The sequence below is a fragment of the Helicoverpa zea genome, chromosome 13, assembly GCF_022581195.2.
Source record: "Helicoverpa zea isolate HzStark_Cry1AcR chromosome 13, ilHelZeax1.1, whole genome shotgun sequence".
Classification (NCBI taxonomy): Eukaryota; Metazoa; Arthropoda; class Insecta; order Lepidoptera; family Noctuidae; genus Helicoverpa; species Helicoverpa zea.
This window is the reverse complement of record NC_061464.1, coordinates 668,008-693,421: the sequence shown is the minus strand read 5'-3', so window position 1 is coordinate 693,421 and position 25,414 is coordinate 668,008. Positions and strand designations below refer to the sequence as shown.

General features: G+C 37.7%; 3 protein-coding genes across 6 annotated transcripts in view; 1 reads left to right on the top strand and 2 right to left on the bottom strand.

Moving 5' to 3' along the window:
• Nucleotides 1-4,252: 4,252 nt before the first annotated feature.
• LOC124635998 lies at nucleotides 4,253-9,715 on the top strand. Its single transcript, XM_047171960.1, has 4 exons — nucleotides 4,253-4,729; nucleotides 5,930-6,092; nucleotides 6,546-7,643; nucleotides 9,117-9,715. Exons 1-4 carry the CDS (start codon nucleotides 4,253-4,255, stop codon nucleotides 9,503-9,505), a joined length of 2,127 nt encoding a protein of 708 aa, XP_047027916.1. The 3' UTR covers nucleotides 9,506-9,715.
• Nucleotides 9,716-10,123: 408 nt separating this feature from the next.
• Nucleotides 10,124-12,610, bottom strand: LOC124635793 (40S ribosomal protein S3). Its single transcript, XM_047171748.1, has 4 exons — nucleotides 12,453-12,610; nucleotides 11,848-12,151; nucleotides 10,935-11,155; nucleotides 10,124-10,335 (listed from the first exon to the last, which is right to left on the bottom strand). Exons 1-4 carry the CDS (start codon nucleotides 12,483-12,485, stop codon nucleotides 10,162-10,164), a joined length of 732 nt encoding a protein of 243 aa, XP_047027704.1. The 5' UTR covers nucleotides 12,486-12,610; the 3' UTR covers nucleotides 10,124-10,161.
• A 3,747-nt stretch (nucleotides 12,611-16,357) lies between these two features.
• Nucleotides 16,358-25,414, bottom strand: part of LOC124635872 (neurobeachin) — a 369,067-nt gene continuing 360,010 nt past the window's right edge. For all 4 annotated transcript variants that reach the window (XM_047171824.1, XM_047171825.1, XM_047171826.1 and 1 more), the window contains 10 exons: nucleotides 23,518-23,637; nucleotides 22,782-23,001; nucleotides 22,191-22,501; nucleotides 21,762-21,894; nucleotides 21,207-21,368; nucleotides 20,582-20,711; nucleotides 20,061-20,194; nucleotides 19,371-19,567; nucleotides 18,739-18,890; nucleotides 16,358-17,875 (listed from right to left, as the gene is read on the bottom strand). In XM_047171824.1, the coding sequence (XP_047027780.1) occupies nucleotides 17,785-17,875; nucleotides 18,739-18,890; nucleotides 19,371-19,567; nucleotides 20,061-20,194; nucleotides 20,582-20,711; nucleotides 21,207-21,368; nucleotides 21,762-21,894; nucleotides 22,191-22,501; nucleotides 22,782-23,001; nucleotides 23,518-23,637 (1,650 nt within the window). In that variant the 3' untranslated portion in view covers nucleotides 16,358-17,784. The remainder of the gene's footprint in view (nucleotides 17,876-18,738; nucleotides 18,891-19,370; nucleotides 19,568-20,060; nucleotides 20,195-20,581; nucleotides 20,712-21,206; nucleotides 21,369-21,761; nucleotides 21,895-22,190; nucleotides 22,502-22,781; nucleotides 23,002-23,517; nucleotides 23,638-25,414) is intronic.

Below are 25,414 nucleotides of genomic sequence, written 5' to 3'. Positions count from 1 at the left end.
TACTTCTCGTAACATCTGGAACATAGTGGGAGCAAAGCATGTTGTTCACAGACACCACGGCAATACATAAGCAGAAACTCATTCCGCCCGAAGCACACAAGAGTCCCAACAGCATCACCGTTCTAAGCTCAAGCAATAGACACTGCTTGCGCTATAAATCGGAAGCATCATAACTTCTCAACTTATTTCATCGTTATATCCGCATGAAAACAAAAGCAATCATTAATTCGGTTATAACACAAACATTTTGATTAATAATTTATCATGTGACTATGTTCAATCAATTTGTTGACCAACAACCATAGTTACCAGACCTGTTATTTCCATAAAAATAAATAAAACCAATGTTCCTTTGTGATTTTTCCAATAATGGAATTTATGCAGTCCACATTAATGCTATCCTTCAATGTATTCTTCCAGTTATTTGGGCATTGATGTCATTAACTCTTCAGAATACGATAGACCTTCTATATTATTTTTGTTCCACAACAAGTAAACCAACCAACATATTTATTGGTATCACTTACGCTGCCTGCATAGCATCTTGAATATACCAATCTATGCAGCGCACTGCAATCCATTACAAAATTAAAATAGAACAGCAAAAACTTTGGTCGGCGGGTTTCCTTACACCGCGTCGTACTTAATAAAAAGTGCCAATGAATCTAAACTGAAATCAACAACTTTATAGTGGGAGTGAGACTATCCCACTTCTGATTTTAAGAACCAGAAGCAGGTTTATTTAACAAGGAAATAACAAGAAATAGTTTTAACATGAAAATCAACTATGATTGAACCAAAATATCCAAAAGCGCGGCAAAATCGTATTCCCGTCAAACTATAGCATGTCTTGTCACGATGACGTTCGAAAATGGAATCCTCCAAGCAGAGATACACGACTGAATGGTGGGGTGTCGATGGTCGCTCGTCTCTGCTGCCCTTTATGTAACCACTGGCAGCTAACATTATAATTTCATGTTGTTTTAGGTAAAGTTTTCAAATGTTCTGTTTCGAGGACGACTATTTTTGACATTTGGCACTCTAAACATGTCCTGAATACTTTGACCGAAACATCGTGCCTTTCGGATGACATCGAAAATATCAAACTAGAGACTTTCATCATCATCATCATCTCAGCCATAGGACGTCCACTGCTGAACATAGGCCTCCCCCTTTGATCTCCACAGATACCTGTTGGAAGCGACCTGCATCCAGCGTCTTCCGGCGACTTACTAGAGACTTTAAGTCATAAAATTATGAATGTATGTAAACGAATTTCTCATTATTACCTACACAAAATCAAATCGTAGTAGGTCTAAGTTTATACAGAAATATTCAGATTGGCTGAATGTCGTTGAAAATATTGATGTAGAGCGAATTGAGTTACATGTATCTAAGAAGTCTGATAAAGTTGAACCATCAACTTCATTCAGATCCCTTCATAACAGGTTTACGAAAGTTACCTGTCAAAAACAAAAGGTGTACTATCAAAATCTGCACCTACTAGATTTGTTGTTTGTGGTTAATACTTTTGAGCTCGTGTATTCTTGTATATTTCAATGTATTCTGGTATATTTTGTTTTGTGTATATGTTACAGCCAAAGTAATAAGTTCAAATATTATATATATTATCTAGCTATTATTTATAATATCTACTCAATTTGGATAAAGTGATAATTGACACAGAATTAATCACATTAACTAGCAATTTTATATAATATCTCCATAGACTTGGATAATGTAATAAAACAAGTAGGCACAAGATTATTATTTCATGGTAACTAACTAAAGTGTCTGGGGCCCGATTCTCCTAATTTTACTTAAGCGACATACGATTCACGTTCGACTGAGATCCAATCCCGACTCGATTACGATTGAAGCGTATGTGGCATTCCGCTATTTTTTCTTTGAAATAAACGTTTTTATCCTTTTTTGTCATTCAATAATGAATCATTTTGTCTGCAAATGATTTACGATTGCAAAATGATTGTACAGCAAACTACCGAATAGACCAAAATCACCAAAATAGCAGACCAATCGCACACCAATCAAATGTCAATCGAATACGATTGGTCTTTTATTAGTAGCAGAATGCCCGATATGGTTAAAACTGCTATTGCGATCATATTGCGATTCGATTTCTATTCGATTTTGACATTAATAACTTAGGAGAATCGGGCCCCTGGTAGCTGGACCTTAATTTAATTAAAAAAGGATAGTTAGCCCAGAGCAGGGCACGCCATAAGAGTAGCGAAGTCCCCTCTTTGAGGTGTGGCTCGGTCCACTATTCGGACGGCCCGGAGGACACGGTGAACCTCACAGTTCGTGTGCCCTGCCTGGGAAGGGCACCGCCGTGTCCTCGTCGAGGCAATAGGCAGCGGGGACCTATCGTGCCCGGCCCTGGTTCAAGCCATGGTCCGGGGTGAGAGGTAATGGGATGCCGTTGTCTCATGCAGACGCTAGAGAAGTTCACACCTCTCATCTCAGCTGCTGCCAAGGACGTGGAAGACACTACGGGCGCCCGGGATCGAGTGACGTCTCCCGGCCATCGTAGGCGTGGGTCTGTGGGCAGTGAGTTTCGGGTGGCTCATCGTCTTTCCGTCTCTTAGAAGACACCGGACCGTCTCGGCAGCGTGCGTTGTTCCACGCGCTCCTCTAAAAGATTCAGCAAACCCCAATGGGTTTAAGTAACTAACAGTCTGATACTCCTTCACGCTGCTAAACCACAGCGGGAGGAATCATTTGATGATTTATCATAAAAAAGTCGACAATAACTTAAACCGTTTTTAAGATTAAGGGTCAATTCCCACTGAAAGAGCAGCGGCCGGCAGCGGCCGTAAGAGCACGGAAAATGTAAGAGCGCGGCGCGGTGCGGCGCCGCGCGGCCCGCCGCGCTCGCGCTCCATCCCTTGCAATTACGGCCGCTGCCGGCCGCTGCTCTTTCAGTGGGAATTGACCCTTAGTCAGTACCAAGTTGGTTATACCTACCATATTTATTACTTTGGCTAACTTTGACCAGCTATTATAAATAATATCCAAATAAAGTAATTAATTTATCACATTGTCAGGTCAATTTGGGTATTATAATGACCAGTGATTATGTATAATAAATATTTAATAACATATATTTGCATAAAAGGTTGTTCATGTATTTTTGCTGTTTTATTTTATTCCTTTATGGTTGTTTTTAATATAAATAACCATTATTTATAGTTTTTTCATTATGATTCACAGTGTCTACGCCCAGAATTTTCTTAGTCTATTAGTAATACTCAGTGTTGTCTATAGTCTAGTTTGACATTTGACAAATGTCATTGTCATGTGTAATTTTTCCCACCAATTTTTTTACCCAACTAAAAAACCATCATGTCTGCATCGTACAACTAAGTCATATAATATTGGAATTATACGAATTATAAAAGACTTCAGCGGTTTCACTAAAGAAGACCCATTTCTTGAGCGTAAACAAGAAATTTGGCGACCGTAAACAGGACATTTTCAAGAATCTGCAGAGTTGGAAATATCATCACGAGTGGCGTTATACTCGGTGATACAAAATTCACAAAATTCAACGGAAATCGAAGATTTTGGTGTTGGAGACTAGCCTTGCCTTCCTGGCCAACGAATCAGCCAAAGATCGTGCCGGAACACCGATATTCTTCAGCATCAGCGCCAAGTTAAGTGCCATCCTTTGTTCCTTTTATTTCACCCAAATTCCATAATTTCCAAAGTCCATACCTATAAATCCATTCCTAATTACCCATTTTCCAGTAACTAACCTCTATTTGTGCTATTTTCCTTAGTTTTTGTGCAAAAAACGGTAAAAAGTCAACATATTATAGTATACCCTACACAACAAAATATTATAATATATAATATTGCATTTTCGTTATTTCCCAAAGTTCTGAGCATTTTATGCTAATCAACATAATAATAGAGTGTTAGTGGAGAGTGGTCAATCATTCAAATTGTTTTTTCGTCATATTTAGGCCAATTTACCGAAATTTTCAGGAAGTACTCTGGGTGAACAAGTGGGGTTCAAAGTTTATCGCTGCCCGTTCGGCTGTTGCGAGCACTGCTTCCAGCTGAGACCAGTTTCCCAGTGGATTCCACCGAGAAGAGGAACGTGAGAATTCTTAAGTTTTATTCCTTTTCTTAATTATTTGAACTTTGTCGATAACTAAACATTTTATAAAAGTGTAGTGTTACATATTTTGAAGATTACATTAAATACTTAGATTTATTGTTCAAAATGGCAAGTGAAAGTAGTGAAAAGCCTGCTTCAAAGTCATCATTAAAGGAATTATTTGTAAAGCGCAGTTCTATTAAAGGACAAATCACTAAGTTCAAAAATTACTTAGATAAAGTTTGTAGTTTAAAAGAAATATCTACAATAGAACTTGCAGAATTAGATTTAAAATTACAGAAATTTCAAGGATTATCGACAAGGTTTGACAATATACAGAACGAGATTGAGGTTGTTAATTCTTCAAATATTGACTCAGAACTTGATGAGAGGGAACGCATCGAGCATGATATTGTTCAATATATTGCTATAGCCAAGACTGAGTTACAAAAATACACAACTGATGATGATAGTAAGCGTCGTCAATCTGTCATGATCCATGCGGACTCTGATCATCAAAACATTGGTTTTCGTTTACCTCAAATTCAAATTTCGAAATTTAACGGTTCCCATTTCCGTTGGTTGGAGTTTAGGGACACATATGTCAGTCTGATTCACAAAAATGATCGTATTCAAGACATACACAAATTTCATTACTTAGTGTCATACCTAGAGGGTGATGCTGCACGTATTATATCTAACCTTGAGATTTCTTCAGCCAATTATAAAGAGGCTTGGAATCTTGTTTGCGAACGGTATGATAATGAAAGAATTCTTGTCGATCATCATCTAGATTCATTATTCAATGTTCAGCAGCTGACGCGTGAGTCAGACAAGTCACTGCGTTACTTGGTAGATAACATAACTAAAAATTTAAGAGCTTTAAATAGTTTAGGCCTAAGCACAGACAATCCTGCCTGTGATTATATGGTTATATTCCTGTTATCTGCTAAATTGGATAATCATACTACACAAAAGTGGCAAGAGTTCCGCAATACTTTAGATAAAATACCAAAATTAGATCAATTCAAAAAATTTCTCATTGACCGGGCTGATGTCCTTGAGTCTCTCAACCGTAACAAATCATTAAATAATAATAATAATATCTCTAAACAATCACAATCATCAAATCCGTTTACTTCTAAAAATAAATATATTAATAAATCCAATCGTTTTCAAAATACTACTTCATTTGCGTCTCCAAGTACTTCACAAGCAAGCAATAATTCGTCTAAAGGTTATCTTTGTGTTGTATGTAATGGAAATCACAGAATTTATAATTGTCCAGATTTTCAATCTAAATCGATTGCAGAAAAGCTTGCATGTGTGTCTGCATATAAATTGTGCAAGAACTGTTTGCGACAAGGACATCCTGTTTCTGAGTGCTTCATGGGCTCGTGTAGGCAATGTAACCAAAGACATAACTCTCTTCTTCATGATCCTAGCGTGTCCGCTCACTGTACTAGTAGCACCCCTGATGATAGTAGTATTGAGACTATCTCAGCGTTTTCACAAGAAAGTAATCAGTATGTACTTTTGTCTACTGCAATAATAGAAGTTTACAATCCTATGAATAACAAATCAGAGAAGGTTCGTGCTTTGCTGGATAGTGGCAGCCAATCTTCTTTCATCACCAAATCTCTGCAACAAAAATTAAGTTTAAAATGTGATACAATAAATCCATTAACTGTTATTGGAATAGGTAACAATAATTGTAATAAAGTAATAGAAAGTTGTAATACTCACCTTAAATCAATCCAAGGCACTTACCAAGTGAATTTGTCTTGCTACATTCTTCATCAGCTTACCGGTGACATTCCAAAGGTCCCAGTTGATGTCCAAAACCTTAAAATTCCAAAAGATATCGTATTAGCCGACCCTAAGTTCAATGAACCTGCTCCCGTTGATATGCTCATCGGAGCAGACTTGTTCTGGGATATCATAGTTGGCGAACAGCGCCCTCTAGGTCCCAAGAATCCAAAATTACAAAATTCTAAATTGGGCTGGATTATAGCCGGACCAATTAATTTTCCAATTTCCAAACAAAATATTCAATGCAATCATGCAACTATTTCAAATAACGAGCTACACGACATCCTCACAAAATTTTGGGAAATTGAGAGTGTTCCTCCAAAAAGAATTCTCAGTCCCGAGGATACTGCTTGTGAAAATCATTTTCTAAATAACACATTTCGTTTGGATAACGGGAGGTTCTGTGTCAGATTACCACTAAAGGAATCGCCAGACTGTCTCGGTGACTCATACAGTCAAGCAAAAAAACGTCTCCTTAATCTTGAGAAAAGATTTAGAAAAAATCCTACACTAAAGTCACAATATGTAGAATTCATTCGTGAATATTCAGAATTAGGTCATCTCTCTGTGTCACCTATTTCAATTCCAAATCCTTCATACTTTCTAGGTCATCACGCTGTCTTCAAAGAGGACAGCGAGTCCACTAAAATCAGAGTGGTCTTCGACGGCTCCGCTCCCACTGCCTCTGGATATTCTTTAAATGATATCCTTATGGTAGGACCTAATTTACAAAATTCTCTATTTTCCATTTTGATTAGATCGCGTCAATACAAGTACCTTCTTACTGGAGACATAGCCAAGATGTATAGACAGGTGGCTGTGTCCCCGGAGGATTGTGACCTTCAATTAATACTATGGAGAGAAGACGAGACCCATCCTATTGAAACTCTGCGACTAGGTACTGTTACTTACGGAACTGCAAGTGCCAGTTACCTTAGCACAAGATGTCTTTGGCAGGTGGGAGAAGAGTGCGGTGATAAATTAATAAAAACGATAATTCAAAATGACTTTCTAGTCGATGACGTCATCACTGGGTCCGATAGCGAATGTCAGCTAATATATATTCAAAAGGCTTTAACTAATACTCTAAATTCGGCTTGTTTCCCATTGCGAAAGTTCAAAACTAACTTACCTGAATTATTTCATAATATCGTCGAAATTAATACAAAAGATAAACTTACCTTAAGTGAGTCTTCCAGTACTCTCGGCCTCGGCTGGGATCCAAAGGATGACTCGTTTCATATACCTGTAAGAATAAATTCAAATAATTCAAATGAGTTAATTACTAAGAGATTCATAACTTCACAATCTTTCAAAATTTTTGATCCACTTGGTCTAATAAGTCCATGCATTATTCAAACAAAAATACTCATACAAAATTTGTGGTGTGAAGGCATTGACTGGGATCAGCCTGTGCCTGATGATTTAAAGGAAAAGTGGTATGAGATTTCTAAAAACTTACCTTTACTTGCAGACCTTCGTATCCCACGTAAAGTTATTTGTGATTCACCAAAATTCATTGAACTTCACTCATTCTGTGACGCTTCGCAAGTCGCGTACGGGGCTTGCATCTACATGAGATCGCTTAATAAAGATAACGAGGTAACAGTGAGGCTTTTATGCTCAAAATCCAAGGTTGCTCCTGTAAAACCGACAACGATACCTCGCCTCGAGCTGTGTGCAGCGGTATTGGCAGCAAACTTATGTAAGTCCATTACCGATTCTTTAAGACTCACTCCTTCAAAAATTACTCATTGGTGTGATTCTAATGTCGTGCTCTGTTGGATTAACAACGATCCAAGCAAACTTAAAACTTTTGTTGCCAACAGAATTTCTGAAATTCTAGATCTTACGGATCGAAAATCATGGCGTTACGTTCCTACTGACGCAAATCCCGCAGATTTAATTTCACGGGGTGCAAATGCTTGCCATCTCCGCGATAATGTCATGTGGTGGCAAGGTCCGTCTTATCTCTATAGTGATGAATCACAATGGCCCATATTACAACTTAACAAATCTATTGATTTACCTGAAATTAAAGTTCACTACATTAATTTACCTGAATCTACTTTTGATTTTAAAGGATTTTCAAATTTTACTAGACTACAGCGAGTATTTGCATATATTTTAAGATTTTTACATAATTCCAAACAATCAAATAAACACAATAAATTATTTGGATTTTTAACAGTAACTGAATTAAATAATGCTTTTAATTTTATTTGTCGAGTCGTGCAAAAACAATCTTTTCCTTCTGAATATAAAATATTGCTTGCCAGTAAATCCTTGTCATCGAAATCTAAATTATTAAGTTTATCTCCATTTTTTGAACCCACTACTCAATTGATTAGGGTGGGTGGGAGATTAGATAATTCTAATTATTCTTTCAATAAAAAACATCCAGTATTATTAGATTCTTCTCACTATGTGACAAAACTTTATTTTATTCGCGAACACTTAAAACATTTACATGCTGGTCCCCAGTTACTGCTAGCAACAGTAAGAGAAGCTGTGTGGCCTATCAATGGCAGAAAGCTTGCTAGGCGCGTTGTCAATCAATGCGTTACCTGCGTGCGTATTCGTGGCAAAACTTTAAATCCTAAAATGGGAAACTTACCTGCTCATCGAGTCTCAGTTGATTATCCATTTAAAGCAGTTGGTGTTGATTATGCCGGTCCATTTTTTATCTTAAGCAGAAAAGGGCGCGGTGCTAAATTATCAAAATGTTATTTGTGTTTGTTTATTTGTTTACGTTTTAAATGCGTTCATTTGGAACCAGTCAGTGACTTGAGCAAGGAAGCTTTCATAATGACCCTCCGTCGTTTTGTTGCACGTCGCGGTTTACCAGCGGAGATTTGTTCCGATAATGGCCGAAATTTCGTTGCCGCAGCTAAAGAAATTAGTCATTTCTTGAAAACCAACTCTCAATCTCTCTCTGAGTTAGCAGCTGGAGAAGGAATAAAATTTTCGTTCATACCAGCTTACAGTCCTCATTTCGGTGGAATTTGGGAGGCTGGTGTCAAGGCTGCTAAATTCCATATAAAAAGAGTCATGGGAAATACTCATCTCACATTTGAAGAACTTTGTACTTTGTTCGCACAAGTAGAGGCAGTTCTAAATAGCCGTCCCTTGTGCCCTATGTCTTCATCCCCTGACGATTTCCTTTCCTTATCCCCAGGGCATTTCTTGATTGGCAGACCACTCAACGCTCTGCCGACTCCAGCACACGATGACTGCAAGGCTACCCACGTACAACGCTACGCCCGCCTTCAGCAAATAAGACGAGATTTCTGGAACCGATGGAGGCGAGAATATATATCCGAACTTCAGCTACGAACCAAATGGAAATCCAACACCTCAAAGCTAAACATCGGGGATCTTGTTCTTCTCCATGAAGAAAACGTGCCACCCCTAAACTGGCGTCTGGGGCGTGTGGTGCGACTGTTCCGTGGACCAGACGACATTCCGCGTGTGGCTGATGTCAACACCTCAAGAGGCTGCGTGCGACGCTCTCTAGTTCGACTGTGCCCTCTGCCTTCGCCTGAAGATTTAAAGGTTGAAGCCTAGGCCTTCAACGGGGGGAGGACATGTCTACGCCCAGAATTTTCTTAGTCTATTAGTAATACTCAGTGTTGTCTATAGTCTAGTTTGACATTTGACAAATGTCATTGTCATGTGTAATTTTTCCCACCAATTTTTTTACCCAACTAAAAAACCATCATGTCTGCATCGTACAACTAAGTCATATAATATTGGAATTATACGAATTATAAAAGACTTCAGCGGTTTCACTAAAGAAGACCCATTTCTTGAGCGTAAACACACAGTATGACATGTTTTAGGTTTATCGTCTAAAACAAAATTACTGTGAGACATTTTCACATCTAAATAGTACGATATTTTTTTTTAATGATTGTGGTTATGTTATAATTTTAATGATTTACACTTAACATATTTCAACGTGTAAAATAAATTAAAAGTATTTCTGACTTTCGTATTTATGGCCGCCTTTGTATGGAACGTGAATAATAGTGCCTTGGTTCCCTAGGTGCGCCATTGCAGACCTTTCTGTTCGGGTCATCCCATCGGACCAAGAGAGTGAGGGAGTAGAAAACAGAAGTCTTGACCCCATTAGTGAAGACTTCTGTCAGTCGTATCGTGTATGGGTAAACAAAAAGAAACAAATAGGATTTTCAATATTTTTGTATTAATTAGCTTAAGACCTAAGCGACAGCGGGTACGGGCTGCGGCAGCGGCGCGGGCGCAAGGGAACGCACGTCACTGGTGGGCTCCAGGGGCACGGGCTCGTCCTTGGGCTCTGTCACCAGGATGTGGTCGGGCTGTGGCTTCTTGGGGCCGTTCTTGCCTTGTTGGTCCCATGGCAACATGATCTTGACCTGTAGGAGAAATGTAATGAGTTATTATTGAGGCTCACTTGGTATAAATATTTGTATAAATTCAGGCTTATAAATTTAGTGAAATTTCACTATATGCTGTTGCTATAGAAATAGCTTCAAAAGCAGGTAATTGGAGTAAATAGAGATTTCAAATTATTTATTTGTGTCAACAGTTTTTTAGCAAGAACGTTGAGCATACCAATATGGCTCCATGACTTTAATAAGGTGATGAATGACAATAAAATAGCAACTTTTGAGGACAATTGAAATGTCCAGCTTGCACCGTACCAGAGCCTGTACAGACATGCCCTCCAATAAACAAGCTGAATCACTCTGCCACAAACATTAGATCTCAAGCCATTGAGTGGCTAGAAATCCCTGATATTGTGGACAAATCAAAGTAAAATAGATTTTTCTTCCCAAAAAGGAGGCGGTTCTGAATTCATGAAAATGTTTTTGTTTTTATCATTATAATAATTTGTACTAAGATCATACATTATGTTAAGAATTTACTGTGCATTCATTGGAATATTCATAGTACCCAGTTTCAATAATTGATTTCTTGTTGTTAATTTACTATTATAAGCATTTTTTCTCACCTTAATACCAAGCACTCCTTGTCTGAGCAACACGTGACGTGTGGCTGTGTTGACATAGTCATTGCATGGGTCTCCGGAGTGGATCATGAGGCCGTCCACGAACTTCATGGACTTGGCACGCTGTCCACGCAGCTTGCCAGACACGACAACCTCGCAACCACGGGCACCAGACTCCATGATGAAACGGAGGACACCATAGCATGCCCGACGCACAGCAAGTCCTGTAAGAGATTGAAAATTTTTATTAAATATTTAAGACTGGCATGATTCATTTTATTTTGGCTGTTGGGTAGAAAAATATGATTGTAAATGTAGAAGAGAATGGCAGTAAAGCCTTAATTATTTCCGAAGATTATAATCACTTGATACTTTCACATAAAATACTGGCAAGGCCAGGTACATGAGCATCTGCTGAAACAAGTATTCTCATTGTCTATTTTACATGATTTAAATACACTAAGCAGTGATAGTTAAGTGGTTTTAAACTTAGATGAGACCAATTTCCTGACAAACGGCTAAAATAGAGATTAATGTCTAGTAAAAGCAATTTACTTAGCAACAAGTAGTGCTAGTGTGAGATTTTATTAGTATAAATGCTGGTATCATAAGATCGATTCATTTTGCAAGCAATGTGATCTTGGCTACATCATTAACAGGAACATTCCACACACTGAGGCAGGACAGGAATGCTCACAAGTACATATTTAGTAATTTATAATGAGTATTGGTGCAATATGCAATGTCTCAATGGGCCCAAGTTATTTAGTCTGAGATGCATGTTTCTGGTTTATTTTGATTGTTTTATGTTTTATGTGTTGACATAGGAACTGTTCTTTATTTTATGGACTAAGAGATTCAGGCTGGGTTTTTGGGGACAAACACACAAAACATGGGAGAAAGTAGTGAAACTAACCTCCAATGAGTTTGTATCTGAGCGACTCAGCCTGCGCGATGGCGCACAGACCACGGGTCGCCACCTTCTCGGCATACAGCTCCACGGACTGCTCCGGGATGTTGAACCTCTTCTGCACCACGGAGGTCAGCTCACGGATCCTGCGGCCCTTCTCTCCGAGCACGCTCTGTGTCCTGGTGGCCATAATGATGATCTCCGAGCGAGTCGGAGTGACGCGCACCTCCACGCCGGAGTAGCCATCCTCAGCAAGCTCCCTGGTCAAGAACTCATTGAGTTCCGCCTTGAAAACTCCGTCTCCGACGAACTGCAAATTCACCGAGAGGTTATGTTTTGGTCATCGCATTTAACTAATAAAAACCTTCCGAACACACGTTGGTACTTCGGCCACATAATTATTACACGATTAGGTGTAAATATGTTTCGGTAAAACAAGGCACAAGAGAAACATAACAATCCTAGCGCAGGTGACAAGTACTGAAATATCCACGAACATCACAAGTTTCACAAATATATCGGACCCATTATTTAGGTTTATAGGCTCGTCAATTATCATTACACGATTTGTGGTATGTATTTCAATATAATAAACACTGGTTTCAACGTACTTTTCGCTTTTTAGAAATGTTGTTCACCGCCATGATTGCAACGGGAGCGAAGGAAAAGGCCGGAAACAGATTATACAAACGTCAATGTCAGTTTTGGTGTTCGTTCGGAAACGAAGTTTTTTCACAAGCTGAGTCAACTGTTCAACTGCCAAACAAATCGCTTTTATTTTATAATTATTCAGAAATCATTTTACAAATTGATTTACTGTTTTATGTATGAATTAAAAATCCTGACCAATATTAAATTTATTTTGCGTCTTTCTGTGTTATGTCTATGTTATGTCGTTAAATCAAAATCAAAAATCATTTATTCAAACTTGCCTGCAAGACAGCACTTTTTGAACGGCAGGAATTTACAATAGACAGCCCCCAAAACGCCCACCCTTCACCACTTCCTATGTGTTTTTGCTGGGAAGAAGAAGTGGCGCAACAAACTCCCCAGCAACACATGTCTGTCTGTAGGTTAGAAGAACCTTAAATAATGTTTGATATGTACATTTGTATTCAATGTAATTTGTATTCCACAATAGAGGACAATATGCAATATTGACACAAAATTTCAGTAAAAATTATTTACACACCACATGCTAGCTAGCACTCACCCTACATACCTTACAACTAACTCAAGCATTTAATAAGTTTGATGAAACAAAATTATAGCCTCCAATTATTTACACTTAATAGGATATAAGGGAGTGCCCACCTACATGTGCTATTCTTTTATAAACTAGTGAATTAGACCGCTCAGCCAGAACATAAGTAAAATAAAAAGATTTTACAAAATTAAAAAAAAACTAATATATAGTCAGTAAGACGACCTAGCACCACAAGTAGCACCCGTTCACGAGCATAACGCGAGGATCAGCCATCGCCCCCCTCGCACATTTTTGAGGGAGGGAGGCAACCCGACCGCCGACGCTACTGCAAGCAGTGCCGTGCTAGAATGTTACATTACACAGAAATAAATGCTCGAGAAAATGTTGTAGTCTATACTCACCCTTAGGGTAAAGCATGGGTAAAGGCACACCGACGTAGTAGGTATAACGCCATCTGTGTACTTTTTTGGGAACTTTTTTTTAATTCTCAAAAGGAATCATCCTGAAAATCTCGTTTAAGTATAATTTCGTGATTATTATAAAATAGTTAAAAGTTCACGTTTTCCGTTGCTTTAAATGTTTTTTGTGGTATGGGAACAAAGCAAGTATGTATCTGGGAAATTAATAGAGAAGCGAACAACATTTAGGTATTTTTTTCGCCGACCACAATTTAGGAAATAAATCAAGACTTGGAAGTTTATTCAATGCAATTTATTAATTACTCAAGATCTGTTCATTACATACAAACGCACCATATACTTAGCATAACAATAATTTATTTATGGACTTTATTGCCCTATTGTGTAGTATTAAAAGAAAGACGTCATGCAAATCAATAATCTTGCATAACAAATTCACAATAATTACAAATAACAGTTGAACATTTAATAGTTTTATAGTCAGTGTTAGTTGAAAAAAGCATGTGCACATATTTGTAATTAATTACAATTCAAGGATGAAACTTTCAAATATAATGTAACAACAATAATGAACATGTTCAGCGAATCTTTAATCTATGTAAAATTAATTATCTGTGGCCTAGAGCGGGAAATCATAATTCAAATATTTTTACTATTGTATTTCATTCTAAATACTTAAAATAATACATTACATAGAAGATTGTATTTAGTAGAATAAATTGAATAAAGATCTGAAATACTAACAGCGACGTAAAATGAATTCATAGTTAAATTGAGTCTACATCTAGAAACTACCTACAACAAACTGCACCGCGGTGATGAACCAATACGAAAACTATGAGCTATGTATTCGTTTTGTCGGCTACTGGAACTATCGAGGAGAGAAGTCGAAGCAAGCACAAGCAAGACGCGCGGTCAGCACTTGAATTACATTTACTTACTCACAAAAATAATAGGGATTCTGTAATCCTCTCAAAATCTTATTCAAAATGGCGATGACTGTCATCGAACTAAGCCTACTGTGAAACTACAATTTTCTACAAGTATTATTTCTATTCATAACTATCGTACGCTCAACAATTTTTATAGTGTTAGTTATAAGGTATTGAGTTAATTAAACTAGGCGATACTTCTGTAAGGGTGAAGGCAGTACGTAGACTTGAATACGTGGGTTTAACGCATGGAGCAAAATTTTAAATCAAAACAAAATATTGGAAGCGTACATTTATCTAAATATTTACTACGCGTATAGAGCGTGATTAGGTATCTTTTAATTGCAAATTTACATAATAACATTGAAAATAGTAGATGCAATAAAAATTAATATTTTAAATCCAATCATTTTAGCGAATTTTACAATAACAATGTTCACACTTGATGTAGCTTACATTTAAATGGACAGTGATAATTATTATACAAGGTGTACCTTAGCCTAGTAAATAAAAACATTATTTTATTCTAATCCAACATCCACGACCTATAACTATTTAATCTTATTAATAATGGACAGAATTGCGTGTAGCGTGTCTTTGATAAAAACAAGCATTTGGGTTGTGACGTGATTCATATTGTGTAGAATTATAAAGTGAATAGACAGTGCCAGGGACCTGGGACAGAAGTATTTTGGTTTTTGATGTTGGTCTCACTGAATTTATGGTAGATTCCAATGCTGTACAGGTGATGAAAAAAACGTTTTCTACAATAATTTTATTGTTAAAGCCTAGCGTTATGTGTGCTAGAAATAAAGTTTAAGTAACAATAAAATAATCGCACTGCTTATAGGTAGTTAGAATAGGATAGGGCTTAGGATTTGAAACCGAATGATAGTCTAAATGGCATCTAGAACACAATATTTTCTACGATAAGCATATATAGCTAGTGACTATATTATAATAGATAGAAGGTACAATCTACGTGTAACTGGGTACACTACAACTACAGAGGGACGTGAGTTCAAGGGTTCAAGAGTCATTTGTACAATTATCTAATAGCTACGTGAATAATTCCACTATAGATTTTTTCTAGAAAAACATTTTTATCTAAGAGTAGAAGAATCCTCTTTACCGTAATGTTCTGTTTTATTGTTAAAGTTACAAATACAATGCGATTAAAGTTATCGATGGGTGGGAGTCGCGCTGGTAAGGAGGAAATACGGCTTAAGTTTGAAGCGTAGTTATGAATGAACTATCAATATTTCGTATTATACAATCACTGATCTGTCTCTCATATTGTTATCCTTAGTTTTGGCACAGAGATAGGAAAACGACGAGAAGAATAAACTTTCGTATGTCTAGGTGCATTTAAGCCTAAATCACAGAACGGAAGGAGCGGTGCTTGCGTAGTGTTGCAAAAATATAGTTTATAAATTGATTGTATATTGAATACAATGTAACACGACGTATGCGTAAAAAACTATGTTTTTTGTAACGTATATGTGACGTCACTTAGCCGTAACACAACTTTATTTAGCATTACATTACATTAATATAGTCTAAACTCGTCCTAACGTTATATTGACATAGTTTAATTAGCGAAAATGACTAAAGTATTGGCACTTTCGCGCTGTTGTCCAACCTGGGGCCCTAGTTTACATAGGCGCCATCATTGTTCCAATGTGTTGAGGAGAAAGACCCAGGACGAATTGCAATTCTCTCTTTACCACAGTGAAACAATGATGGCTCTCGCAATGCAAAGAGTGACCCTGTTCGAGTACAATAATGCTTTATTGATATAAATACATTTCCAGCAGAATTAACAACACAGCTACCGGCAAAAATCCGTCTTCTTCAACAGAGTAAAATTGAAAGCACGCTACAAAAGGCAGTCTAAAAATACCAACTACACAAATCATATCAATTAATGGCATAAGGTAAAAATGAAAGAAACAAAATAATTTTCGCTATAACCATTTAATAAAACCAAAAATTAATTACAACAACGTCAATTATTATTTATCATAATATTCAAAATTAAGTACTTCTTACCCACCACCACATAAAATAGCACAAGAGTAAAAATTTGGAATGTGTCAAAATAATTTCAAATACTGAATTGCTAGAAAGAGCAAGCACATCATGTAATATTATAATGAATTGGAAATATATAACGAATTTTGTAAATAGCTTAGACCATTTAGAAAATATTGCACGAATAAAAGTCAATGGATTAAATAAATTAATAACATGGATTTAAACTCAAAATAATACATTAAAGGAATTAAAATGGACGTTACTTGAATAGGAGATCCTAGTTTCATAAATAAAATAAGAAAGACACTATATTGCGTTAAAATAATAAACTTTCCCTATGGCACTACATAAATAATTTACTGTAAACTAATTGCTTCATTTCATAAAAATTATAATCTTTTTATAATACACAGAATACTATTGGTGCAAATTGGTTTGAGGGAATACAGATCTTCTTTGATTATTTTTTTCTAAACTCCTTAAAACCAATATCACACTCTGCTACTTAAGCTATTACTTCTTTAGTAGAATTGTAAATTCTACATTGGCAACACTAAAGTGGTACAGATAAAGCCAAAGTAGTGTGGCAGAGTGCTCCACAGAAATAATAAATATGTATAAGTACAACGCTACGACTTCATTCTTTTACTTAAATAAATAACAATTGATTAAGTACCGATCAAATATAAAAATAACTACATCATTATTCTTCTTAGAAAGAATTTTAACAAATAATACCTTACTTTTATAATAATTTGGTTGTAAACTGTATAAAATTTCATGGAATGTTATGAAGTCGTCTCATTTAATGTCTTAGTATTTTAATACAATTAAATTGTTACTAAACGAATTAAAATCAATGGAATGTCAATGAACTTAAAAACTAATTAAGTACTTACTTGCCAGTTGCCTCATTATCATTATCCAATATAGCATTAATGTGTCGAAATATTACAACCCAACAAGATTTTTATTAATTTAAAATTTAGACCAGTGCGGTAGTTTAATCAGTAGCTATATGTAGCTGCGATTAAATTCAGAATACCACACTTAATATTAATAACACTGTTCTTTACCACTGTTAATTTTAACCGAATTGAGAGTACAATTAATTAATTTCTTATCTGGTAGATGATTGCTGCTTTGAATCGTAAAGAACAGTGAATATTCAATCAAATAGCAGCCATTACGTCCTATCACCTATGAGCGTAATATCGCTTTACCTAGATGCGAATTAAATCCGTGACACTTGCAACACTGGACAACACCCACAGGATAAGGGCCAGTGTTGCCAGCGTCCGGCTGGTAATTGAATTAAGTTTAGTAATAATAACTAGTGTACTGATGTTCAGTACCGCTGTTGGTACTCGTGGTGCCATCTGTTGAAGTCTATGTGGAATACAACCAGGGAGCCGTTCTCTAGACCCGCTAACAGGAACCTGGAACGAACACAGTAAATTATTAGATTACACCATCATTAGATATGAGACTTGCCAAGTTGTGAGATGGATATTTCGATATATTTTACTATCAGAGCTCGTGGCGTAGTCAGTCGCGCGGTTCCATCGATCACAAGGTTAAGCAACGCTTGGGTAGATGGATGACCAGGGGCCCGATTCTCCTAAGTTAATAATGTCAAAATCGAATAGAAATCGAATCGCAATATGATCACAATAGCAGTTTTAACCATATCGGGCATTCTGCTACTAATATAAGACCAATCGTATTCCAACGACATTCGATTGGTTTGCGATTGGTCTGCTATTTTGGTGATTTTTGGTCTATACGGTAGTTTGCTCTACAATCATATTGCAATCGTAAATCATTTGCAGACAAAATGATTCATTATTGAATGACAGAAAAGGATAAAAACGTTTATTTCAAAGAAAAAATAGCGGAATGCCACATACGTTTCAATCGTAATCGAGTCGGGATTGGATCGCAGTCGAACGTGAATCGAATGTTGCTTAGGTAAAATTAGGAGAATCGGGCCCCTGCTTATCATGACGAGTTTTGAAAGGCTCGATAAACTGTTGTCATTTGAACGTCTTTGGTAGTCGCCAGTCTACTGAAACATTCTTACTTCTTCAAGCTGTGCCCTATAGGGTCCATATTTTCACTAATCAAAATGTACCACCTATTATAATATATGAAATGCTAAAAGAATTGAGTATTGAAGGGGTATTTTGTCGCTCCGGTGGCTGGGTAGGAAGTCACCCCATATAAAACAAAAACTGCATCTGGTTAAACTGGAAGCCGACCCCTATGTGATAGTGAAAATGTTAGGCAGATGATGTCGTACTTCTGGTCGTGCGAGAGCGCGAGCGAGGTGACGGGCGCGCCGGCGGGCGGGAAGGCGTACAGCGGCGCCAGCGTCGCCGCGCGCCACACCTCCACCACGCCCGCGTCGCCGCCGCACGCCAGGTACTCGCCGCAGCGCGACAGCACCAGGCACTGCAGGCACACAAATATAATATGTGTTATAAGTGTGCATGAAAATCACCTATAAAATAAAAAGTAATATTCATTAAGTAAAAATAAGATTGGACTCAAGGTCGCACCTTGTGGTATTCCATTTAAAAAACTTACAAATATAAACGTACAAAACAATAACTGTTATCATTTCTTTGGAATCAAAAAAATCTTAACACAGAATACCATGATTACTATGAAAACAATAATTTCTTTAACGAGCAAAAACCCTATTTCTAGTAAACATACATAAACCGTATTTTTTTTCTGAATTAACAGATTTCGAAAAACACGTCAATATTTTAAACTTGTAAAAAAAGCATAGCTACATCAAGCAAATTAAAGAGAAGGTGAATGTTGTGACGTATAAAGAAGTTCAGGAGTTGGCGCTAGATAGGCGTAAATGTAAGGAGTTGGGCTCTTAAATTAAAGAAAGTAAAGAAATATTAACATTTTACATACCTGGAAGTTATCATTATGCGTCTCGTGCCTGAGCCTTCGCCCATTAAGTGTAAACGCCGCAAGATGTCCCTTCGCATAGGCCACGACGACGACGCCTTCTCTAGACAGCGCGAGCTGCTGCGGCGAGCACACGCCCTCCGCCGCCGACAGCGCGCGGAGCACCTCGCCGAATGTCGTGTGGATTAGTACGGGGCCGTCTGGAACGTGGGAATTTTGTTGTTAGGGATTTTTGAGGATTTTAAGGTATCAAATGCATACATTTTGATATTAAACGAAATTTTCAGGATTCGAGAAAACTCTGACCAAGCTTTTTAGGTGATTAAACCTGCAGCGCTCTCGATAAGAAGAAAAAGAAAAAGTCAGCCGTTTTATGATAATTCGAATATCGGAGACGTAATTTTACATGGTTAACAGATTGATGGTACACAGATTGGCTAGTGATTTTATTGCAGAGTAGAAATAAAAGACAATAAAATCAAGATGGCACAAATCAAAAAATTAGGAGACTGCCAAGGTTTATGTTTTTTAACCGACTTCCCAAAAAGGAGGTTCTTAATTCAGATGTTTGTTTTTTTATAGAGACCTACCTCGGCCCTGGGATACAAATAGCAAGTAACTAATGCTACGCTGTAGGTACGTTCAGGAGAAGTCAGTTAATCATATTCCACATTAAAAAAAAGGTATACTTACTGACTGACGAAGATATAACCAGGCCCAGTTCTGCGGAGACGAGAACTCCGTTGATAGGAGCGTCGTGTCCCGTCAGAGTAACTCTCGGCGCCGGCGTCTCTCCCTCGCCTACAATGCCACCGTGTCGGGCAGACCTGTGAAACACACATTAGTTTATGTACAAGATTTATTTGACACCGGTAATTTATTTAATCCAAACATAGTCCTTTCAAATTTTTACGTGAAAAGGGAAACTAACACCACAATAGTTTAAGACAGAATCACATGGCTTCACCAGACGATCTTTTACTTGAACATATGTAAGGTGTTAATGGATGGTATAAAATCGTAAGATGTGTAATGATGATCATGTATCGAGACGTATAATCAGTAGGCATCAAAAGAAGGTCTAGCAATAATCAAAATTATGGAAGTAAATTATTATGAGTCTTAAGAACTAATTTGATAATTAAAATGAATGACGTGATGATGATTCCGGAATTTCTACAGTTCTTTGAAAGTTTATAATATTTATTAAATACCAATGCCACAGCAGCACGGTGCAGTCCTCGGAGCCGGACGCGATGTAGCAGTCGGAGGTGATGTTGCACTCCGAGCGACACACGCACGTCACTACGCCGTAGTGCCCGAAGATTATTTGTACTATTTTTGCTGTAAAATAGAAAAGTAAATGTTTAAATTGCAAAGACTAAAAGGTTGCTTTAGATAACATTTGATATTAGATGTATTTGGGATCCCAGTTCAGAAAGCCGATTTTCCATACTTGGAAATTGTGCTTATAGCGACATATTGTTCTAGTGGCTTTAGTACATTCATCGTTAAAATGTGAGGAGTGATGATTTTGAGAGACAAAATTTTCATGACTGATTATGAGCGGAAGCGTACATTAGGGAGTATATAAGAAGAATAGAATACATAGGTAAAGTACATAAGTACGGGAGTATATAATAAGGGGACTACATATGTAGGTGAAGTACATAGGGTGTACATACGGGAGTTTTAAAGAGGACTTCATAAGGAGAATACATAGGTAGCGAAAAGTTGTTTCACGGTTATTCCCATCCTAGATTTGATGCTTAATTTTGTGCATTATGGTGAACATTCTAAAAGACCCTAAAAATAAATAAAAATTTAAGCTCATCTCACCAGTGTCAGTGCTGAAGACGCGGAAGCTGTTGTCCCAGAAGCCGGCGGCGATGAGGAAGCGCGAGTCGACCGTCGTCACGAAGCAGTTGCTGCGCGCGCGCACGCGCTGCGAGAAGTTGTCGCCCAGCTGCCGCCGCGACAGCGCCGCCGCGCCGCCCGCCGCTAGGGGGACGAAAACAACAATCAATATGGGCAAAAGGAATAGAAAAAAAACAGAGAAATTCGTGACTAAAGCCCAATTTCACCGACAAAAGAGACGTTGGTTTTATTTAAACCACTATTTACCATGAATGAATGCACAATTTAGGTCAACTTGTCGGCACATGAATTGATTGAAAAGTTGAGCTATGCTCAGTGTGGTTGGTCTGTAGATAGATGGATGACCAATTAAGTACCATGCCAGTCATACGGAAGGCACTTTAAATTGTGAATCCCGTAAGTACACGAGGTAAGATGGTTTTCAATTCCAACTACATACGATAAGACTAGAAGCAGTACACTAAAAAGATGGGAAATTGCAGGCAGATGAAGTCTATTTTGTATGTTGATACATACCCCAAACTGGGTCCATAAGTAGCGGATGGTGCGGGTGATGCGTGTGCTCGGGCGCGTGGCGGGGAGCATGCGGCGCGTGAGCACAGCCGCCGCCAGACCACCGGTGTGCGGCGAACGCGCGGGCCGCACTCACCTGGGGGAAAATCACATTTTCAACACTGATATTATGATGCAATAACAATATTTTTATCCAAAAGTGGTATCAAGTTTCCCGGGTAAGTGGGTTAAGGAGGTCAGATAGGCAGTTGAATTTGAAACACTGGTACTCAGCTGCATCCAGTTAAAAAGCTGAGCAGATGAGATATACATATGAGACAACCAAAGACAATTTTAACTCGGTTTAACTCTAAAGAAGATTTTGTTGTGTACCATATTAAAAGATGTTTTACTAAATAAAATAACACTTCATCTGTATTCATCCACACTTACCGTAACAACAGCAGGCATAGCCAATTGCGGATAGGTATTCGCTGAGACATGTACTACAGCCGCATTCGAGGGTAGTTTAAGCCTCAAGCACACATCATCTGGTGCTGCCGCGAACATTAGCGGCGCAAGGTGCATGGTCGATGCTCTCGGAGGATGAGGTTCACTTAATAACTGTGCAGGAGTTTGCCCAAAGCTTCGGATCTGGTCCTCAATTGCTGCACGGGTGACGGGCTCCGTGATCTGGTCGAGACGGACCCCACCTTCGTAGGTTAGGTAGTAGAATACGTTGGTTGCACGGACCGCCTCGGGACCTATAAAATAGGTGATGCAGGTTTTATTTATATATTTTTGTACACGATCTAGAAACATGATAAAAAAATAAAGAATTTACAAAGGTAATGGTTATACTGTAAATGACACGAAACATTCGTAACCAAAATTTAGACACGTGTGTTATTCAAAATGGAAATCAATGTGGCTTTTGTTAAGAACTACGGCTCAAACGGCTGATAAGACGATGATAATAAAGACATTTTCAAAGGATACAATAACTAAGGCAGAAGCAGAACTTAAGTTTACATAAACACTTACCTCGCTGCTTATAGCCGAATATGAGATCAATCCACTGATGTAGTTGACAGCTAACGAACTCGGACTCCAGTGCCATTCGGTTGATACGCACAAACTCTTCAGCAGAAGACGCCCAGGGAGGCAGGATGACGTCACCTGACGGAGACTCGGGGATGCCTAGCCGGAACCCTGAACTGTTCACCAGCATCTCGGGTAGGAAGAACAGCTCGGGTATTAGTTCCTGTAGAATAAAAGAAAAATGTCAACATGATGGCGAGATAGAGTGACTATTAGCGGACAGTGCTCTTTGTTATTCAATAAAAGGTCAAGTTGGCAATGAAAATAGAGTTGCGTGACCCCTTTAAGCATGAGGCGTCTTACTTTGTCGCCGTTTGCAGGAGTCAGAAGTTGATGCATCAAAGTAAAGGCACACATTTTGGAGACGTGCTACGTTTGATTATAAATTAATATTAAGCCTTTTCCTTCCTTTTTTAACATCGGAATTGACCCACTGAAACTTTCAAAAGAAATATAAAATACTAGCCGTTTTCCCGCGGTTTTACCCGCGTGCCGTGGTAACTACTGCCCGTACCGGGATAAAATATAGCCTATGTTACTCGTGGATAATGTAGCTTTCGAATGGTGAAAGAATTTTTAAAAACTGTCCAGTAGTTTTTGAGCCTATTCATTACAACCAACCAAACAAACAAACAAACAAAGTTTTCCTCTTTATAATATTATAGAAGATGTAGTTTACCTTAACGTCAGAAGTATCTCGCTGGCAGTTCTTCCATGACATGGCGATGGACGAGAAGAGCCTGTTGGGGTGGTCGAATTTGCCACCTTGTAGCGCTAGGAACATTGTTGTCATCGGTTCCTGGGGAGACATTTCATCATATTTAAACAACATATACGGCAAAGTAGTCGGCATTGCTTTATATTATTCCGCAGGTATCCTAAAATGTCAAATTCTTTGCTTCAATTTCCCTAAACTTTTTACTGCTACAGCATCAAAAAAACTCAGTTCTATTTAAGCATCCATTTATTTTTTTGCCGTGTTAACGTCGCATTGGATCGCAGGCGCATCTGTCGCGGCGCGTCGCTTGCGCAGTGCGCTCAATTGTTGTGACGTCCACACTTTTAGTGCAGACGTGTTAATGCATTCACTAATTTACTATGATCGGAGGCAAAACGGGCCCTTTGAAGAGTCCCTTTATAGCTCCCACAAGGCCATTGTACAAAGACTTAGATACTGTAACTTGAAATAACTAGTCGACGCGTTGTAAATTTAATTGTCCAAGATGGATGGTTCCATTAGTGCGTGTGATTGAAGACGACGATGTATGGTTATCGCATTCTCATGTATGTAAAACTAGTATATTTTCGTTTTTGCTCGTAAACTTGACATTTATTTTCCCTTATTTTTGGATAATAATTTTAGAAGGGATAACACAGACACGAGATTCTACAAGTGATAAATAAATTATTCCCAATTCTTAAAAGCAAAAATCAATAGATTTTTAATTTTGCTTTGGTTTACGATGCGTTCATAAATAAGGTGATTTTATTTATCTTGATAACAATGCCATATGATGCGTGTGTCGCGAAACTAATTCAAAAACAAACACGCATACAATACCGGGTGATAACAATTAATTAGTCAGCCATTGACGCGTTTTATGGACCGTGAGCTGTTTCAGATAAATCTATTACATTGTTAGCAACGGTTTCGATCTAAGATAGACTGAGATTGATGTTCAATGTTTGAGAGTAAGGCTAAGTTGTGATGTTTCTGCTATGCTAACTGCGATCTCAATAAAATATGCACTTTAATACTACTAAGTTTATTTAAATATTTACTAATGAGTTTATAAAAAATGGAAAACGTACTTCATTGTGATGAAATTAAGTTTTATTAGAGTTGGTTTTGCAGAAACTCCTTTGAATGGGCAAATAATAATGCAAAATTGGTAAAAAATGGGTCTCCCAAGTACTAAACTTAAGAATAGCACTTGTGACATTTATTATTACATTTCAATTTCAAAATTTTCCATCTCCCAAGACGACAAAAGCAACTTATTTAGTAAATGACTTGAAGCGGCGATATCGTCATTAGTTCCGGCTGGCTAACATTTAATTCCGTTCAAATGTTGGGTGACACGTCAGAATGGATGTGAAGAACACACGTGATAAATCATTTACGCACTCTTAATGGCAACACTTAATTAATATTTTATTTTTATATGCAAATGTGATGCCGTTTTGGAGAAAGCTGCGTATTGGATTTAGAACACGCAATTTGGGACGTTGATTGTGATTTGTTGACTTAATTACTGTAAGTGAAAATGGAGTTTCTTTTCTTCTTACCGGCTCTTCATGAGACCAACGTTTTGGACCCGTGTAAATAATGTGACGTTTAATTCCAAAGCCTTTTCAGGAGTATTTGAAATAAAAACATTTGACTTTCGCTGAAGGTTTAATTGGAACATTTATGTATTTTCTGTTAGTTTTCTCGGACTAACTAAAGGTAAAATTGTTACAACTGATAATGTCCCTAAATTCTGAAATACTTATTTCTCTTTTAGTATCTATCTATCAAGGGTTTAATCTTCTTGGCCAAACTTTGGACCCATAGTAATAGGAGGATTTAAAAT

Bases quoted from the DNA above. Each gene is read 5' to 3' on its own strand.
- LOC124635793 (XM_047171748.1), bottom strand. From the start codon at position 12,485: ATGGCGGTGAACAACATTTCTAAAAAGCGAAAA. The intron at 11,156-11,847 runs GTTAGTTTCACT...AATCTCTTACAG, and splicing joins CAGATACAAACTCATTGGAG to GACTTGCTGTGCGTCGGGCA. The intron at 10,336-10,934 runs GTGAGAAAAAAT...TTTCTCCTACAG, and splicing joins AAGGAGTGCTTGGTATTAAG to GTCAAGATCATGTTGCCATG.
- LOC124635998 (XM_047171960.1), top strand. From the start codon at position 4,253: ATGGCAAGTGAAAGTAGTGAAAAGCCTGCTTCAAAGTCATCATTAAAG. The intron at 4,730-5,929 runs GTCAGTCTGATT...ATTCTTCATCAG, and splicing joins TGGAGTTTAGGGACACATAT to CTTACCGGTGACATTCCAAA. The intron at 7,644-9,116 runs GTAAGTCCATTA...CCTTATCCCCAG, and splicing joins GGTATTGGCAGCAAACTTAT to GGCATTTCTTGATTGGCAGA.